At 36.5% G+C, this 18,019-nt stretch overlaps 1 protein-coding gene across 6 annotated transcripts in view; it reads left to right on the top strand.

Moving 5' to 3' along the window:
- SYNE1 (spectrin repeat containing nuclear envelope protein 1) overlaps window positions 1-18,019 on the top strand; it is a 255,666-nt gene that overhangs the window by 156,131 nt on the left and 81,516 nt on the right. For 3 of the 6 annotated variants that reach the window (XM_071549312.1, XM_071549304.1, XM_071549306.1), the window contains 12 exons: window positions 236-403; window positions 1,161-1,322; window positions 2,397-2,591; window positions 5,901-6,074; window positions 7,869-8,060; window positions 11,294-11,428; window positions 12,033-12,139; window positions 13,485-13,635; window positions 14,431-14,565; window positions 14,725-14,880; window positions 15,759-15,968; window positions 17,215-17,316. In XM_071549312.1, coding sequence (XP_071405413.1) covers window positions 236-403; window positions 1,161-1,322; window positions 2,397-2,591; window positions 5,901-6,074; window positions 7,869-8,060; window positions 11,294-11,428; window positions 12,033-12,139; window positions 13,485-13,635; window positions 14,431-14,565; window positions 14,725-14,880; window positions 15,759-15,968; window positions 17,215-17,316 — 1,887 coding nt within the window. The remainder of the gene's footprint in view (window positions 1-235; window positions 404-1,160; window positions 1,323-2,396; window positions 2,592-5,900; window positions 6,075-7,868; window positions 8,061-11,293; window positions 11,429-12,032; window positions 12,140-13,484; window positions 13,636-14,430; window positions 14,566-14,724; window positions 14,881-15,758; window positions 15,969-17,214; window positions 17,317-18,019) is intronic. The other 3 variants (XM_071549303.1, XM_071549305.1, XM_071549313.1) reach the window with 2 other exon arrangements.

Genomic DNA, 18,019 nt, shown 5'->3' on the forward strand with positions numbered 1-18,019 from the left:
CTAGCTAATATAAACATGAACAAAATGCATTCAAGTCTTCATCCTAGCAAAGTTCCAAACCATTCTCAGTGTATAATTATTAAATATTGATTTACTGTGTTATTCAGAGGTTTCCTGGTGGTTTTGGCTTTGTGGACTTTATTTTAATGGACATAGGCAATGGGGCAGTATGGGGGTGGATAATATGTAGTATCTTTCTTTTTTGAAAGTGCAGTAATGTACTTCATGCTTGTAGGACATTGCTTATTACCAAGCCTTATCTGCTGAACAGTTGCAGACAGAAGCTGCTAAAATTCAACCCAGCACCTCAGTCACTCAGGAGTTTTATGAACCAGGCTTAGAATCAGCTGCTAGTGCCAAATTGGATGATTTGCAGCGTTCTTGGGAAACACTGAAAAATGTGGTAAGTTTTCATCTGGAGGGTTCAAAATAATTTGCCATCCTGTAGGGAATAAAATTCAAAGAACTGTCTCAGCTAATAATCTTCTCTGGATTTTTTTTTTCAGATAGTAACTAGAATTGTTATTTGTGATATTATTTTTGTTCCTTATTTGAAAGCCTGTGCAGGATGAACCTTCTTTAAGAAAAAATAAGAGTCATTAAAGCTGATAGTTGTCTTCAGAAATACTGGCTATTGTCAGACTGTAGTACATAACTTAACAATCATGCTGCATGAGTTGGCAAAAAAGGCCCAAGAATCCAGTTTCTCCAAATACTGAGTCAATTTAACACATTTCTGCATAGTAATGCAGTGATGTATGAAAATGGTTGTAGTTTTCATGACATGCTATAAATTTTGATTCCTTGCAAAGGCAAAGTAGCTGTTATGGGGTTATCAGAACTATGTGTCTAGCAAATAGTGCACATCCATGTTTTAGTGTATAAAATCTAAAACAAAGCACAGAAATGTGCCTGGATTTTTCCTGCTTTATTAAAACCCATTTTTTCCCAGAAACAGAACCTAGAATTGGTTTGATGATATTTAAACAGATAAATATTTTCAATAATTTCAATATGGATGTTTTGTTTTATAAATTATACTTTTGAAAACTTGTTGCAAGTTTTTGGCTTTAGCTTCCTAAGCTTAGGAATATAAGAAGCAGACTAAAGAGCAAATCCTGTATCAGAGACCAGAATTTATACCTTCTATTCTTCTTCAGATCAGTGAAAAGCAGCGCACTCTCTATGAAGCTCTGGAGCGTCAACAGAAGTATCAGGACACACTCCAGTCTATATCCACAAAAATGGAGACCACCGAAATCAAACTAAATGAGAGTTTGGAACCAGCCAAAAGCCCAGAAAGCCAGATGGCTGAACACCAGGTAAAAGCTTACATGTGAGAAATAGAGGGAGAGCATGCATTACCTGCATATCTTTCTTTCAGTTCTGTTTATACAGTAATATTCTTCATGACTGAATGCCTGAAAGACATGCATTAGTTGTATGAACCTTCTCTGTTACATGTATGTCTTGCCTTACTGGGCTTCTTGCTCTTGTAAAGGTGGCATCATGGGGATTCTTTTAATAAGAAGCCTTTTTAAAAAAGTAGAATAGATCATAGAAGTTTGTCCAATTGAAATTTTCAGCAAAATCTTTTGTCCAAGATTGTTTACAGTGACATCTACACATACTGTTCTTCAGCATCAGTGCTGAAGAATATTTATAATGTTTCCAAATATACTAAGATATTACCAATATTGATGCATTTTAAATTGATCAAAATATAATCTTTGCCTTGTTTAATAAAACAAACATACCAAAGCACACAAAAATTCCCTTCTAAGGGAAGTCTTGAAAAACGATGCTCTGAATAATAAGAGAATACTTTATCAAATAACCAATCTGATGTACGTGTCTGTTGTAATTACCTAAGCCTTCTATCTAATAGCTTGAAACTCTCTGGTGGGGTCAGTTCTCATTTCAGTAGAAATTCCAGGATGAAAAGGGTGTTCTCTGTCCGGTCAGTAAGTTTTAGGCTGGAAGCTAACTGATGCCCCTATTTTTATCTCACAAACACTCAACTTACTTGTTCATTATCTTTGCTGTGTCTACTAGAATAGCCTGCAGGTAATTTGTTGGAAGAATAAATCATTATTTGTAATATTTCCAAAATAAATACTTTTCATGATATGTTTGAAATTCAAGATAAAAAATTAAAACCATGTTTAGGTTATCATACATTATATATGATCCTATCTTAAGCCTCTAAAAGCAGGACTCAGTCCTTTAGAATTCTGTCTCTACCAAACCAGCAGTGATAGGTCACACTACCCTGTGTTCCTCATGCTTTCTTGGGAAAGTCCTGTTGAATTTTATACTAAGTCTACGCCTTCTGAAATACTTTCTCCTCACTGATAAATGAAGCAAATGCATTCTCTCCTCTCATTTCTAAATAGGCTTTGATGGATGAGATTTTAATGTTGCAAGAAGAAATCACTGAACTTCAGACATCATTAGCCCAGGAGCTTGTTTCAGAACCACTGGATGCAGAAGCCGCTGATCAGATGACATTGCAGTCCACTCTCACAGTCTTGGCAGAACGAATGGCCACAATTCGAATGAAGGCATCAGGAAAACGACAGCTGTTAGAGGTACAAGAACAAACATCACCAGTGTTCTTAGTCATGATAAAAAAAGTAATTTTCAATTCTGCTCATTTCTCAGAATTTGTTTCACTAATAAGTTATTGTTCTTTTTTAGTGAAGGCTCATCTTAATGCTAGGTGACAAGTAACCAGAAGGTACTTGGAAACTCACTTTATATATATGTGTGTATATATATATATGTGTAATGAAGTAATGAAGTGCAGATATTAGAAGTCACATTGTCTACAGTAAACTTTGGAGGAGTCACCTCTCCACGCTGGGAGACAAGACAAGAGGGAAGGCTTAAAACAAGGAATAACACCTCTTCCAAATTGTTGCATTATTGTCTACACTCATCTTCCCAGTGATTATGCAAACTTTTTTAATGGAAGATGAACACCTTGATTTCTTTGCCTAACAGCTTACCAAAAATCTGTTAATACTAAGGTGATTTTTAAAAAGTCCTTTACATATAGGAATGTTGCAGTGTTTATTATACAGGTGAGAAAATGAAGTAATTTTAAAGCTGATTACAGTTTGGCTGCTTTGAGCACTGCAGGGCAGCCTTAAAAAACTCCAGCAGTGAATTCACAAACACAGCAACTACTGCCTTCATAATTTCCAGCATCAATTGATTCAGATTGGCTCTGTGGATCTAAGATGTGATGCTTAGTAGCCAACTGCGGTTATACTAAGATACTGGATTACAGGAAAGTCTCGGGGTGCTTCAGCTGCTTTAGTTCCATCCAGTCACCTGGAACAGTGAACATATCATAAATAAATATCTTTTTAATTCTTAAAATAAAAAAAATTGCACCAAGCTTTTCCTTCTCAGAAAGAAAACAATTTTTAATTACAAGTAAGGGATTGGAAGTAGTATTGGGAATCTTACTTTTTTTAGCTTGCACCTCATACAGGATATAACAAAATTCTTGATAGTACTTAGGAAGAGATGCTATCTAATAATTTCAAGATAAAGCATGAGTTAAGTATATTATATTAACTGCAGTTAGGATTCTCACAGTTACTTTGATACAGTACCACAAGTATTCCCTAATAATCCTGGCTAGGAAATCTGTATTGTATGTAGACAATATTCAGTAATTCAGTGTACTTCATAGCTCTGATTTCACAAATAGTCTTCCAGAACACTCCAGGAAAGTAAATATAGAAATAAAGATAGATCAGGTAATGAAAATACTTTGCTGTTGAGGGTGTGGACTCATTAATATTGTTCTTTCTGTGGACCAAATTTAAATAACTAGAGCTTGAGAATTGTTCAGCTCTAGATTATTTGAGACACCTAACAACTGTCATTATTCTTTGCATTATTCTAACATGCAATTTTGAATTTTCCTATTGAAATTGAGCATTCTGAAAAGCTGTGAAAAAACTTCCCTGTATGAGAAATTTGTCCTGTGCATTCAGGTCTGAATTTCCTTATAAAGTGCTGTAGGTTGACCCTGCTAGCACCCAAACACCCACCCTCACTTCCCCTCTCCTGTGAGATGGATTAAAAATAGACGACTCATGGATCAAGATAATGACAGCTTAAACAGAGTAAGGAAAGCTGTGCATGTAAGCAAGGGAAAATGAGGAATTTATTCACTACTACCTGAACAGCAGGCAGATGTTTAGCTACTTTCCTGGAAAGCTCAGCATGTGTTGCTTGGGAAGAAAAACAACATATCCACAACTACTCTCCCTGATTTTCCCTGAGCTTTTATTGCTGAGCATGATTTTATATGGCATGGAATATCCCTTTGGTCAGTTCAGGTCTGCTGTTCTGACTATGTCCTCTCCCAGCCTTTTGCCCACCCCTAGCCTAATGGCCTTTGTGAGAGGCAGTTAGAAAGAAAGTTTTAATGCTGTGCTAGCATTCTTTAGCAGTAGCCAAAACAGTGCTGTGTTATCAGTACAGATTTAACCACAGCTGCAAAGTACTGTACAGACTGCAGTGAAGGTAACTATCCCAACCAGATTCAGTACAATCTTTTCCCCTTGTTCCATAGCATTTGTAGCATGCTCAAGTTTCACATTATCTGATACATCTAAGTATCCTCTGACCATCCTATTAATTTTCTTATTCCCAAAATCCCCTGTTCTCTCTCCAGAGCTCAGTATCTCTCTTGTATTGGGGAGCCCAGACCTGAACATAATACAGGCATGGACTCACCAATGTTAAGAAGAGGGGCAGGATCACCTCCCTCATCCTGGTGGGAACACTCCTAATGCAGCCTGGGACACCATTCTCCTTTTCCACAAGGATCCATTGCTGGCTCATGTTCAACTTGGTGACTACCTGAACCCTCAGGTCCTTTTCTGCCAAGCTGTTTTTCAACTGGTCACCCTCCAACATGTACTGGAGTATGGTGTTGTTCCCTTCCAGGTTCAGGGCTTCACACTTCCCTTTGCTCCGGTCAGCTCATTTCTGTAGCCTTTCAAGGTCCATCTAGGTGGCTGAACAACCCTCTATGTATCAGCCGTTCCTCCTGTTTTGTGTCATCAGCAAACTTGTTGAGGATCAGTACTGGCTGTTCTCTAGACTTTGTGTCACTGATGACCACCCTCTGAGCCCAGCTGTTCAGCCAGTTTTCAAATTCATGTGGAACAATAAGGAGTGAGCAAGACTTGCTGATCATGCCCTGTCTGTCCAATGGATGGACCGGCTGGTGGACCCGGGGCATCTGTGTTGCTGCAATACTGATGCTGCAACAGCCTTTGGAGCTTAATGTCCTTCCACACCCTGGGATCCTCTGAGGTGCCAGAGAAGGTAGACAGCTCTTCAGTCTTCTTCTTACCTGTGTGACTATACCAAAGGCCCACTAGTACTCTGTTGGGTCCTTGAAGTACCCTTCTTGTGCTTCTCTTGAGATTCAGTAAGGCTATCTAACAGCCTGCTGCCAAGAAAAGCAAAGCTGCTCTCGCTTCCCTGCAGCCCACTCCCAAATGTGTGTCCCTATGCATCTTTCTCTCTAAGCACCCAGTGCTGTGCTAATTGAGCAAATATGGACAAAAACTCAAAGGAGAGCAGCAAGAGGAGGTAGAAAAGACTTCACCTTTAGAAGGCTCTCATAGCAGAGTTCTACTGAACTGTGAAGAAAGTAGAAACACAGTGACTGAACTGAAACAGAATTTCAATCATCAGAAAAACATGCCTATCCATTGGAAGCATTAATATTTTGTAAAAGAGAGGTCTCACTGTGGCTTAAAAATATTGTACAGGAGTTGTGCAGAACAGAGAGGGAAAACTTTTAAAAAATGACTGTTGTGGTTTATTTCTTTTATAAAGTAAAATATAATTTGTACCTCTAGGAAAAACTGAATGAGCAGCTGGAAGAACAGCGTCAAGAGCAGGCTCTTCAAAGGTACCGTTGTGAAGCTGATGAGCTTGACCACTGGCTACTCAATACCCGAGCAACATTGGACTCTGCTCTGGTTACTGCTGAGGAAACTATGGACATGGAAGCACAGCTGGTAGACTGTCAGGTAAAATGTTAAGACCATTATTGAGTAGGATGAGTCAGCATATTTGTGGAGGAGATTTTGAGCTCCTTAGCACCTTGTAAATGCTCCGTTAGCTTCATCACAGTTTAGTGAAATAAAATATAGACTGTTCTTTATTTCTTATATAGAGATTGCAAACAGGGCTTTAGAAAGTGCATGTGCACATAGCAGTAGGAAGACAAAAGGTCTAACTGAGAAAGATTTGAAGTTCCACAATTTTCAGATGTAATTCTGTTTTAATTTAAAGGCCTTGCATTTGCTTCACTTATTGTTTCTGCTCCCCTCAAGCTGCAGCTGTTGAACAGCTCTACTTGATAGGTATGAAAACACCTGCAATGTACTTTCCTACTCCTCCTTTTCCAGCTGAAGAACATACAGTAGCAGTGATGAGTGGTATAGTGTTAAGTTTTCTTCAGGAATAATCTCTACCCACATGTTAAAGTAATGGATAATCATCAGTAGTTACTGTTTTTTGGCTTTAATATTAATCAACTCAAAATACATGATCAAGTCAGGAAAAACATGTTTCTGCAATAAAAGTAATTGAAAATACTTTTATTTACAAGACTTAGATTAGTTGTAACATCCAGATTCTCAAATTAGTGGGACTTTTCCATTTTTAAATGATAGTTTAGAACTCTATGATCATTATAATTAAAGTTACATGAGAGACAAGAGACAGATGAACAGAAGATCCCTTTTTGTATTAAAGAATGAGAATCTCAACTATTTTAAGATAAATGGGACTTAACTTTCATGTAAGTCTGATGAATTTTCACTAAAAATGCTACATTATTTGTATCTTCACTCTGATCAGTCTCAAGAGTTCTTTCATCACCCATCCTTGGGAGCTGTTTGTTTGATGTAGATAAATCTTGTAAACTTAAAGCAGTATTTTTTTTATTATAATCCGTAGGAAACTCAAAAAGAATGGTTAACTTTGTGGAAAAGTTAATAATTCAAGTCTTTTGCTGGTTCTTAAAATCTTAATGCCGTAAGTTTTATATATTTTTTCCACTTTTTAGAGACTCTGCCCATCTCACCCTGCACACATTCCTTCAGGAGAAATATTTGTAAGTTCATACTTGGCAGTTGCTATGGAAACAAAAGCATTTGATGTCAGGCTTGGATTTTGAGAAAAAATGGTATGAGAGTTGAATCTGTAAGATCAAAATAGGAACTATGTCTCCAATACATGAATAGTTAATGGAATGTCAAGAAAGTAGCTTTTGAGAATAAACATCCCAGAGATTTGTCTCTTTAAGTCTCTCTTTAGACTAAAGAGGATTATACAGAAATCCTTAAGTCCATCAGGCACCAATCAGAAAGAGCAAATAGTGAGAAGAGAAGCTTATCAACACAGGCGGAGCAACACATAGGAGGAGGCAGAAAGCATTTGACTTCATGTAAATGAAAGAAGAAGAAGAAACTCTGGCTATGTGCTTTGTTTCTTGTCACTGATGGATATCAGTCTAGCATCTTAGCCAACCTTATCTTTAATGTGCAAATAAAGAGCATCTCCTCTACAACAAATTATTTGTTTCAAGTAACTTTTTAATTTCCTATTTTGAAAAAGATTGCAAACTGAAATGGCAAATGCAAACATTTGCGAGCATATTCTAAAGGACTCTGAATGGGACTGGAAGGCAAAGTGATGATAATCTGACTTGCTCCTTAGTTTGGCAACGGGTGAGGTAGGCCACAGGTCGTCTTGCCAAAAAGTGTGACAGATGCTGGAAAATGTATGAATTTGGTTCTTTGTTTTTGCTGCTGCAGAACATGTTGGTTGAAATAGAACAGAAAGTGGTAGCCTTGTCAGAGCTGTCTGTGCACAACGAGAACTTGCTTATGGAGGGGAAGGCTCACACCAAAGACGAGGCAGAGCAGCTGGCTGTGAAGCTCAGGACACTGAAGGGCAGCCTTCTGGAGCTGCAGAGAGTGCTCCATGACAAACAGATCAACATTCGGGTAAGTGGCTCTTTTCAACTGGTTTCACGATGGGCAGGAGGTTGGGGATTTCATAGCAGTTTTATGCAACTGCAAAAAAGGAGTAAATGTATTGCACTCCTTTAGTTTAAGTTATTAATCTTCAGTTAGTAAATGGAATTGTACTCCAAAATAAAGAAATGCCTAGAAAGCTTTAGTTGATAGTTCTCAACATAAGCATCACTTTATGGTAAAACTATCCTAACTTTACTACCTGAAATGAAAGGATAATAGTAAAGTAGATAGCTGTTAATATTCTATGCCTGTTCCCTGTCCCTTTAGATTGTGTATGCTTTGGGGCAGGACCACTTCCCCAACAAAAGAATAGTCCTAAATATATACATTTCTCAATATAATGTTCATAACACAGTGAACAAATAACAAAAGATAAGGGAACCTTTTTAAATATGACTAATACCTAGTGGCATCATTATGTCAAGCAAAATATTATAGAAAAAAAAGATTCATTTAACCTCAGTCTTCTACTAGGTTTCTATTTCTAGCAACATTGGTCTGCTTGTTGCCACTAATTAATTGTATTTAATAGTTGCTTTTGGTCATTCTTTAGGTTAAACTAGCCTGGGGAGAACCAAATGCATACAAGAAACCCAACCATGTAATGTGACTGACTGGTTTTGAATTTGCTTGCCCTGCTGTGACTCCCTCCCTCTCTTTTCTTTTACTTCTTTTCTTGGCTTTGCTGTGCAAATTAAACATGATAAGCTTCAAAGATTTCTAGCTTGTAATGCAGATTAAAGTCCACTGAGAGGTTAGCTTGAAAAGTCACTTGATGGGCTAAGAACTATTTTTAGTATAAAGCAACTGCATAACTTCAAAACTAAACATAGCTTCAGAAAAATAAAAATAAAAAAATAAGAAAGGAAAACTCCAGGTATTTGTTCCTATTGCCTCTAACATGAAGTAACTTTAGTGTCATTCTTGCATATTAAATCTCATAATTAGGCAAATGGAAAGTGTTATCACAGCATGTAGGCACATGATACTATGTTCTAATATAGACCTTTTTACTAAATGTTAAAATATTTTAAAAAATTTAAAAGCAATATTATGGTTTAGTTTACTGAAACTTTAAAACAGATTTTGGATGGTTTTCTAATACCTAAAATAACAACATAATTTCCAGATGTAGAATATGAATAATTTAAGATGCTGCATGCATGCAAGACTTGAGTTTCTTTATATATTTCCCTGGCTATTCAAAGGAAATGTAATACAGTTTCAGAACTCAAATGAAAATGCAACGGTATTTTTTCAAACTTAGTTTGTGTGATTTGAGAATGGTAAGGTCTCGTTCACAAAAAAAGTAGGCACAATAGCATACTTGCAAAATCTCATTGCATCCACAAGTGCCACAATCCCTTTTACACTCTGGTGTTGTGGAAACTGTGGAACTACTATTTATTTGTCCTAGTATAATTCCAAAATTATAGCATCTCAGTCCTCCTCCCAGAGAAGAGGAGACTCAAAATCTGAAATCAACCAGCCTGCCCAAATGCAATGAAAAACTAGATACTATTCTTTAAATGAATTTACAAGTTGAACAGCTATAGTCCCCAGAATATATAAAATGAAGAACATTCTTCCCCCAAAAAAATTACAGAAATATTGTCTGTTTTAATTTTTAACAGAAAAAAAAATAAAATTCTAGACTCTGTTTACCTCTCACATATTTTCATTGCCCAGCCTGATCTTCTGTAATGACATTATTAACACTCGAACCACATCAACTTCTCTACCAACTTGTTGGTACTAAGTGAAGTAACAATTTACCTGCAAAATGAATTCTTAGTAAAACAAACTTATTTCATAGAGCAAGGGCTAAGGGTTCTTTTCAGCTCCAGATACTTGCTTGTTTTGCTCCTCTTACAGTTTATATCCTCTAACACTGATCAGTCCTTTCAAATCCAGTAGACCCATTATCCCCTAAAACTGAAATCTTACACCTAACTTCTGCTACTTAGCAAAACTCTGGAGTTTCAGTGCCTGCTGCCAGGGACAGTGGTGGCAGAGCTACATCTCAGTTGCTAGCACAAGGAGCATCAGGTGAGCCAAGAGGGATTTCCTCAATCACCTTAAACCCTGCTGGTCTCTGTCTGATTTAAGAGAAAGGTACTCTGGAAGGCAGAATGTGTCTTTGTTTTGGAGAACCTGCTGTAATGTCTGAACCTTATGGCACTCTTAATCTGTTTAGAATAAGAAATGAATAATGGGCAAAATATGAATCCTAAAATAATGAAATATATAGACAAGATACAGAGGAATTAAAACCCGGTTTTAGACCTTGAAGCCTTTTTCTTGAAGATTTTTTTTTAAATAGTGCAGTCATCATCTCACTGCAAGTGGTATTATATAAATCCATAGAGATGTGTAGGTTTAAGTAACCAGACATACAAGTATGTCTTTAGCATAAGGCTAAGCATGTTAAAATCCCTACATTTGAATACATTAACTGCTAAAATTATTTAAATTTACAGCCAACATGGATTTTGGAAGTCAAGAAGTTGACATAACAGTCCTTGGAGCTATCAAGGCATTTTTCTTGTTTTGCTTTGCTTACACAGCCAATCTAATCACTAGTGTTGCAAAAACCTAACAATAGAAGTATGAGTTGAAGGAACTGTGGTTTTTACTGTGCTGTTCTAACATTCTGTGGTCTGGTCTTTCTTACTGTCTCTACTGTTTGTATCATATAATCTGCTGATAATTTAATGTTTCTGTCAACCATGGATAGAGTTCTGTACTTACTGATAAATAAATTTAGACCAAAATGACAACGAGCATTTTCTCCTTTACAGTTAGACAAAAAATTGGCTTTGTGTAAATAGAAAACCTGGCAGAAAGAAAGCATTGATTGCCTTCATTGCCAGTTAAAAGTGCACCCTCCATTACAGATCAAGGCTGATTTTTAGAGCAGGACAGTGTTCTGAAACACATCAGTCCATGGTCTCTGACTTCTGGTCTCTGATTCTGATGAATGCACTGGTGCGTCATTTTTTTTTTGAATTTTTAGGGATGCTTTTCTTGGTAGTAACCAAAAAACAGTAGAAGTGAGACATCTAGTCATTCCTCACGTCAGAATTTATGTGAGCTAGTAGCTCGAGAGTTAAAAGGTGACTTTAAGTACATGAGCTGGACCTTCCAGCTCTCTAAAAATATATGTCACCTTTTTAAGTATTTATTTCTCTTTCTTAAAGCAGGGATCATTACAAGAAAAGGAGGAGAGTGATCTGGACTTCGTTTCCACACAGACCCCCAGCGTACAAGAATGGCTGGCACAAGCAAGAACTACTCGCTCACAGCAACAGCAGAGGACCCTGCAGCAACAGAAAGTTGGTGTTTTGCATTTCTTTTACTGCCATTTTTAGATTGTACTTAATACTATAGCTAAGCCATTCTTGTTACTATTTCTGCTGAAAATTTTTTTTACTGTTTCTTATGCAGCGCTTTTATCATGATGCATCTGAGTTCATTATCTTACATCTGTGACAGTCAGGCAGATCAGACTTCCTGGGTCACCATGATCAATGCACTTAGTCACACTATGCTTCTTTTGTCTATCAGTATAATAAAATTGAATCAATCCTTTAAGTCACTCTAAAGAGAGATGATAGTATTAAAAATAATAATGATGTTTTTACAGGAGCAAAGACACACACATTGCATGTTATATTGTGTTGCATGATCTACAGATATCCTCACTAGGATAGGCTTCAGAAAGTGTATTGCATTAGTTAATTAGTTCAACAATCCAATTTATGTACACAGTTTTCTGTGTCCTTGGGTGGAGCTCTTTCACTGCTTTTGGCACTCAAGCAGGCCATGTCAGAAATAGCTGTTAACTTTGCATGGCAAGTATGCAATGTAGACATACCCTTCCAAGGCAAAGCCACTTTGTTTGAGAATTGTTTTGGTTTTTGTACCTTGCTGTGCTAGGAGCTGGAACAAGAGCTGGAAGAGCAGAAGAATCTTCTTCGATCAGTAGCATGCCGTGGAGGAGAAATCCTAACACAGCAAGGCACTACAGAAGGCCTGTGTATAAGGTGTGATTTCATGTGTGTTCTGAAAAGTAAATTTCTATGACTGCTTTGACATCCTGATGTTTACATCCCTCTTCTGCATATAATCCTCTAATTTTTGGTTTTTTGCAGCACCTAGGAGTCCTGGCTTACTATTCAGGCGTCCAATAACATAGTTACACAAACTGTTTTGTGCTAATAGATCACTTTCAGCATTTAGAAATTCCCTTTATTCCTATTATCAAGCATCACACTAATATTAAAAATTAGTAAGACTCATTAGGCAAGCAGTGGATCAACTGCTATAACTTTATGGACCAACATTGGTGCGTGAGTCACAGCTGTCTCTAAAACTTTGCCATCTGCCACTGTAACCAGATCTTCTCAGATGGGATACTCATGGCTTAATTTTATTTTTTCTGCAGTTAGTAAATATTTTTCTTTTTGAAGACTTGTGTATTTTGAATTTCATCTCTGGTCTGTATCTTATTATGTACTTGCCCATTCAAGAGGGAAGTAGATGTTTATAAAAGCCTCAGTTCTGACTTGGAGAGACTTTGGCCCTAGAGAAAGCAGAGGAAAACTACTGCCTACTGCTGATGCAGAATTTCAGGAAGCAGGAAGGGCAGGGGAGGGGAAATCAGGGTGAAAATCATCAGTTTAAGAATCAAGAAGCAGTCAGCTTTTCAATTAAAATATTCCTTGATGTATCTCTGTAAGAGTAAAAAACACCTTTATAGCTACTCTAGCATACCAAAGTCTAGAACATTAAGGTAGTTTGTGAAACAGCAGAAACACGTTTTATGGACAGGGCATATAAGCCATACTCATTGTCGGGGTGGGGAGTTGATTATAATGCTATAAAGTACTTAACTAGTCTCCTATTTGAGGCTTTCTTCCGTCACATGATAAAAATCAAACATAAAGCACTGAATTTATTCACTATTGAACCAAAGCTGAACTTCTACACTTGTATTGCATTAAAATATCTCAGGGTATGTCTGGCATTTTGAGAAAGGATGTGAGGAAAGAGTGATGACATATTTATTTTAATTCATGCTTTGAAGTAAAACTTGTTTATAGATTACAGTTCTGTGTGTATTCAGTGTGGTTTGTGTTTGTTTGTTTTTTTACTTGATGCAGATACTTGCAACTCTAAACACTTTCTTAGAAAGCACATTTTATTATTCAGGCAAGAACATCCTGCAGTTTAAACCATCCTTTGTCTTATTATCTGGAAAAAAAAGTAAAAACTCTAAAAAGTAGCACTTAATTTAAATGTAGACTTTCCTAATAGAAAGAGAAAATAAACTTCTTAAATGATTATACCTTTTGCATTTGTTAACCTTATATACATCTTCTGATTCAGTGAGAAGCCTGATGTGCTCTCTGAGGAACTAGTCTTAGAAGGTGAGAAGCCATCATTTGAAGAACAGATGAAGAGGAAATGGGAAACCCTAAACCAGGAATTCAGTACCAAGCAGAGACTGCTCCAGAAAGCTTTGGAAAAAGAACAGCTGGTAGCTATTTTTAATTTCTCTTTTCATTTTCTCTATGAAAGCAGTTATCACAGCAAGAGGTAGAATATATGCATATCAGATGCATGAAAGTGCTATAGTTAATGCAAAGAATATGGAACAATTTATTTTTTTCACATCTTTAAAAACTATTGACAGCAGCACTGCTCTTGTTCAAAGTGATTTGAATTGCACTTCCATTCAGGTTAATGACCTAGAAAGGAAGAAAGAGCTCAGACAAAATGTTTATCTATTTATCTAACTCAGGATAATTCTGTAACAAATCATCGCTCTGGAATTGATAGGTACTCTGGCAACAGCTTAGAGGAAAACCTGTTATTTTCAGTTTGAATATTTTGATTTACATTCAATTCTTGATCTTAGTGGGTAAGGGAACTCAGCTTGAGAATTTTACTGAAGGAAATGGGAATTAATCAACTAAACTGGGGACAATGCAAGATCTGTATTAACATACATCCTTCATTTTATTGTTAATAGACCCAGACCCACTATTCTTTGCATAACACTCTAATCTACTTCCAAGATTCTAAATATCTTGTATTATTTAATGGTAATTAATTGTATTTTTTGTAAAAACTATTGATTTTCAATTTTGGTCACAAGTATTTTTCCTGCACTTCTAGTGAACCTCCTGTTGAACAATCTTCTATTCAGAATATTCATGACACACAACAGTTGTGGGAGGACCATGAGCATTAGCTGGTGATAGCTTCACTCTGCAGAGAGTTTTGTGCCCTATATATGGTAGAAGCATGCTAATCAGTACTTTTCTCTTAGCAGGTTTATAGCAGACCAAACAGACTGATACCTGGAATACCTCTGTATAAAGAGGAGAGACAGGATGAAGATAAATCCGCAGTCTCACCAGTATTAGTTGAATTGAATCAGGCCTTTGAAGATGTCTCATCTGAGGTAATTTTCAATTGTCTTTACACCTGTCCTCCAGCAAAGCCACATGTACAGTGAAAACTCCTCTAGCTACCACCTGAAAATCCAGGCCTTTCCCAAATATTAAAAGTTAGCAAGAACATCTTGTACTTCTGTTCTGGAGTTCTGTTTCCTTTTGCCCAGGCTGGACAAGTGGAGGAGACCCTGCATCTTGAACAGAAGCTGTATGATGGTGTGACAGCTGCATCTCTGTGGCTAGATGATGTGGAGGAGCAGGTCTTTGTTGCTACACCTCTGTTGCCAGAGGAAGAAACAGAAACATACCTCTGCAAGCAAGAGGTAAGGAATCGATGGATAGGACTTTCTTTTAATTGTCAATATGTGTGCATTTTATGTCATGTTTAGGAAAAAAGTATTAGAATCCTGGATAAATGACACATTTCTGACATGTAATTTCAGTATTTTGCTACTGGTGGAAGTAACTTTATTGACCTTGTAGATAATGTTGCCAAAAGCAGCACCTGACCCAAATTTTGTCTGACTGGAAGAGAATTAAACATAGATTCTTTTTACAGTTTAGCTTCTTTGCTAAGTACTAGCAAACACCACACTGTTGAAATTGAAATGAAGTAAAAACAAGGAAGGAATGTAGAAACATTACAAATTTATCAACATTAATTGGAGGTGGGGGGAGGGGGAAAGAATGGAATAGCGGGGGGGGGGGGGGGAGGGCACAGAAAGAGGCAATAGGATGAGGGAATAACTGTTTTAAACTAAAAGAAAATAGATTCAGACTAGGTGTAAGGAAGAAATTTTTCACAAGGAGAGTGATGAAATGCTGGAACAGGTTGCCCAGAGAGATGGTGGATGCCCCATCCCTGGAAACATTAAAGGTCAGGCTGAAGAGGGCTCAAAGCATCGTGATTTAGTTGAAGATACCACTATTTACTTCATGGAGTTGGACTAGATGAGCTTTAATCCAGCCCAAACATTTTTAGGATTCTACACCATTTTGTTCCTGCACTTGTTTTCTTTGGAGAAATCTGGAGTCTTTTTACTGTCAGAGATTTGTATAGATGCATAACTTTATCTAGTGTGTGTGTATTAACAATGCAAAAAAGTCACTGCACTGTGGCAAAACTGACAGCAGTTCTGGCAGTATGTTTGCCTGCTTTCCAGAATGTCTGATTGTCACTTTTGTTTTTCTACAAAATTAGTCTCTTGCCAAAGAAATCAAAGACATAACAGAAGAAGTGGATAAGAACAAGAATTTATTTGCTCAGATATTTCCTGACAATAGTGGTAATAGGGTTATTATAGAAGACACTTTGGATTGTCTCCTGAGAAGGCTGACCTCAGTGGAGTCAGTAGTAAATCAGAGATGCCATCAGATGAGAGGACGGATCCAGCAAATAGTCACATTCAAGGTATGAGGCCCATGCAATGGAATTAACAGGGGTTCATGTCAAATGGGGATATAAAGGCTGTGAATATTAAAGCAAAGAGAATTTTTGGTACCAAATGAAAAGAACAATGTTGGCACTGATTTTTATTGAAAAATCAAACTACTCAGGCTATGCAAAATGTGGCACCCAAATAATTACTCAAACTGCTGAAAGTCTTCTGAACTCATGCTATTATTGTAAAGTGATCATTCATTCCATGCTGTCTCACGCTGTTGGCATTACATCAAAGGAAGTATGTATTGAACAGAGGTGAAAAAATAATAAGTGAAGAAATTTACACTTCTAGAAAACCTTTCAAAAAGAGTTCAAAAAAGCTTTTGGATCTTACTTTGTCTCTGCCTTCTCTCCTAATATTATCATTATTAAAGCCTCCAGGATGGTTTAGTTTTAATTGAAAAAAAAAAAAAAATCATAAGTTACAAGAAAAAGAAATGGAAAATAGATTCCTAGTGTCTTTAGATTATGTTAATATTTTCATAGATTGTTACTACTGGATTACTTTCCAAACTCTATAAACTTTCTTCTGCAGTGAACATTTTTTCAATGAAAGACCTTCCTTTTTTTCATTTTTTCAATGAAAGCAAGGTTGATTATAATCCTTTGCATTATTCATGGAGATATTTAGTGTTTAAAATAGTTGATGCACCTAAAAATTTTCTGTTGGGATGAATGCATAAAAAAGATAATTGATTTTATCTTGGCAAAATTGTTAGGTAATATTTATATGTCTAATCTGATAAGGTATTCTAAAAGTTGTAGCATATAGTTAGCCCTGTAATGGATGAAAGCCTTCTTTACTTATTCATCATACTTGGTAATTAAAAATTCTTCCCTTAAAAAGTAAAACCTAGCTCGTTTACAAGCATATGTGGTTGAATAAACTGCACAAGAATAACATATTTGTGCTAAATGAAGGTAATAACCCTTGGTAACTAATTATTTAATTGGAAGGCAAAAGCAGAAGGGTGTTCACAGGATATGTTTTTAATAGGAGTTGGTTTAGCTTTTAGCTCATATGTGTCCTGCTATGGATTTTCATATGTTAAATATTTTAAATTGGCTAGTTATGATGCTTCAAATTTTGCATAGGTTTTATGCTGCAGTGCTAAGCACATAACATTTTAATGCTTTAAATTTTTTGAAACATGAAATATTTTTCAGTTTTGTACTGCAATTGGCTATAATTTGTTGTTGTCCTTTCCCATAGAATGATCTGAAGCTCATGTTTACATCGGTGGCTGATAACAAATACTTAGTTCTACAGAAACTAGCAGAGGCAGCTGACAGATCAGAAACAGAACAAATGCAGGTATCAATGTGTCTGTTTCTTGGGGATAGGGGAAGAGGTAAAGTTTCTATCCAAATTATAAGTGACTTCTAGAGAACAATTACTTTTTATGGGAGAACATGAAGTATATGAAAATGAGTATTTCCAAGAGTGTACTACATGTTTATAAAAAAATAAAAGGCACAAAAAACCAAAACCGATAAACAAACCTCTAAAACGTGTTTTTCTTATCTCCTCAGCTAACCTAGTACCTACTTATGCATATACTGGACAGTATTTTAAAGTAAAAAAAACTTCAATAAACAAAAAAAGTCCAAAGTTTTGCTAAATTTTGTGGCTATTGAACTTTATTAAAAACCAAAGACACTTTCTTCTGCACTGGTTTATAGTAGTATCTTGAATGTTACTCGTTTTAATTTAAGGCTATAATTAGCTTTTATCAGGAATGGTCTGATGAATAATTAATTATTTATATGAAACAGTATACCCTGTTTTCCTGTTTCGGTTTTGCCAGTGAGAAAAATGAAGTATGCTAAGGGCTGCTTTTTCAAGGTATTTCTTGTTACTCAAGAGCTGTTGATGGCTGGTGCCAGTAGGTGACAGAATGTAAGAGACTTACCCTTCAGCTGAATAGAAATACTGGATTTTATATACCTGACATTCAAATTTTGGAAGGAGTTTATGTCTCCTCTGTGAATAAGAGTGGTGGCACTGTGTCTATCTT

Source organism: Pithys albifrons, chromosome 2 (genome assembly GCF_047495875.1).
Source record: "Pithys albifrons albifrons isolate INPA30051 chromosome 2, PitAlb_v1, whole genome shotgun sequence".
NCBI lineage: Eukaryota > Metazoa > Chordata > Aves > Passeriformes > Thamnophilidae > Pithys > Pithys albifrons.